Source organism: Brassica napus (genome assembly GCF_020379485.1).
Source record: "Brassica napus cultivar Da-Ae chromosome C2 unlocalized genomic scaffold, Da-Ae chrC02_Random_20, whole genome shotgun sequence".
NCBI classification, from domain to species: domain Eukaryota; kingdom Viridiplantae; phylum Streptophyta; class Magnoliopsida; order Brassicales; family Brassicaceae; genus Brassica; species Brassica napus.
This window is the reverse complement of record NW_026014157.1, coordinates 5662-7857: the sequence shown is the minus strand read 5'-3', so window position 1 is coordinate 7857 and position 2196 is coordinate 5662. Positions and strand designations below refer to the sequence as shown.

At 33.5% G+C, this 2196-nt stretch overlaps 1 protein-coding gene across 1 annotated transcript; it reads left to right on the top strand.

Annotated features, from left to right (window-relative positions):
* Positions 1-792: 792 nt before the first annotated feature.
* On the top strand, positions 793-1758 carry LOC125594627 (kinesin-like protein KIN-5B). Its single transcript, XM_048770752.1, has 4 exons — positions 793-900; positions 988-1097; positions 1172-1323; positions 1402-1758. The coding sequence occupies exons 1-4, from the start codon at positions 896-898 to the stop codon at positions 1594-1596; spliced, it is 462 nt and encodes a 153-aa protein (XP_048626709.1). The 5' UTR covers positions 793-895; the 3' UTR covers positions 1597-1758.
* The last annotated feature ends 438 nt before the right edge of the window (positions 1759-2196 follow it).

Sequence of the window (2196 nt, the reverse complement as noted above, 5' to 3'; positions counted from 1 at the left end):
TTGATAAAGAACTTATGAAAACACAGAAGAGTATTGATGATTGATGAAATTACATATGTAGTCTTTGTACTCTGGAACAACATAAGAGTCTGAAAGTAGAAAGAGGTCAACATAAAGTCGTAATAGTCTAAATTAATTTGACGCAAACAAATGGATAAACAATCAATCTCACCCAACAAAAAGGAGCACCGATAAGAACTCGGATCATCACTTTTTAAAATTCGATTAATGTGCCATAAAGATTTGCATCAAATATGTCCACAAAAGAATCAACGAAAACTAAGAGATTTGGGGTAGCTCCTCGATCATAGACAAGAAATGCAAATACCTTTAAGGAAAGGAGATGACACCTGAAGAATTAAACGCGAAGAAGAAGATTTTTTAGGGTTTATGTAAAAGTTATGAAATAAAGCTTTACTTTTATAATGGTATATTTCGTGGTTAGTTTGATTTAAATATTTGTCATCATAAAAGATTGTATAAGAATTATATCTTTATATTTAGTCACAACAACCTTTTGAATAAGTCCAAAATTAAAAGATGCCACGGTAAATTTCAAATAGAAATCTGTTTTAACAGATTAGATTCAACTATATTACATTATTAAACAAACCCTAGCTTTTATTCTAGATTACATCATCTTATTGGAATAATTATTAAGATCTTTATTTGATCTGTATAAGCGTCAATGTGTTTGCGTGATCAAATGAGACAGAGATCTCAGTGATCTAAAATGTATTGCTCTCTTGATTGTGGTTTCCACAGGTTGCACCACTACCAAAGAGCTGGGAATGTTATGTGTTCTCTAGGACAAAACCCAACAGAGGCCGAGCTACAAGACGTGTGATCAACGAGTCGACGCAGATGGAAACGGCACCATCGACTTAATGTCACAATGGGGTAACATGTTTTGTTCTGTATCTGCAACTTCTTTCTATGTTTCTTCCACATCACTTCATTGAAAAAAAAAAACTTCCTAATGTATAGGGACATGGCGAAAGAAAATAACAAGCTGCACGATGAATTTGCATCTACTTTCGCCACACCGAATGCTAACTTTGTCACTAGGACTAATGAACTTCACTCAGCTGTCAATGGTAACCACGCTAAAACCCCTATCCCTTTCTTACGAAAAAACTGAGAAAAAGCGTACTAATCCCTGGTTTTACAGACTCGCTGATGCAAGACCGTGAGAACAAAGAAGCAACGGATGCTATAGTGACAACTTCAATGAAGCAGGTCACGTTATTGCAAGAGAAGCATGGACAAGCTGTATCAAACATTAGAGACAAAGCAGAACAGTCTCTCATAAAAGACTATCAGGTACAGAACACTAAAAATTGTAGAGTGTCATATCTATGACTAGATATATAACAGTTAAATTTGTAATACATTGGCCAGGTTGATCAGCGCATGAACGAGACGCCAGAGAAACTAGCTATAATCGTGCCAAGCTTGGCGTCAATTGAGGAGATGAGGACTTTGTCTCCGAAGAATATTCTCAGTGAAGATGCCTCAAGCATGGAGAAAAGATCAGCTATACAGGGACAAGACGAAGCTAACAACAGAGCTCCATTCTTGAAAGTAAACATATGATTGATTTGATAAAAGAGGTGCCCGCTCTGGCAGTTGAGTTCATCAACTGGATGAGTCTAGCAGAGTATGAGTGTGTAAAGGTGATATGATTGTAGTACGCAAGCTTATTTTGTTCTGGATTAGTTTGTTGCCTATGGACCGGTTCAATTTGGTTAATCTTCTCATACTTACATGAGAAGAAGCTTATATTAAATTTATGAAACTTTTTAGATCAGATCCCTTATTATGAGCGTCAATTGCCTCCTCTGGTGCAACCTTAATAAGGTGTATTTAAATAATTATTCTTGGTTTTAATTGGCTACGCCCGGGATTTTCCTATAATTTATATATATAATTATATATCTATAACTATATTTTAATATAGTGTATATTGACATATGTTACAAATTATAAATTTAATTCATATATATTTTAAATTTTCAGTATGTAAAATTTGTGATTTTTTGTTACTACAAATACTATAACATGATAAGTGAAATGATAAAAATAATTGAATTTTTTTATATATAACTGAGTCTTTGTTATGATCTATATTATTTTATCTTGGTTATATATAAATAACTTATAAATGTAACCAACCTAAAGCTTATTTTGGGTTTA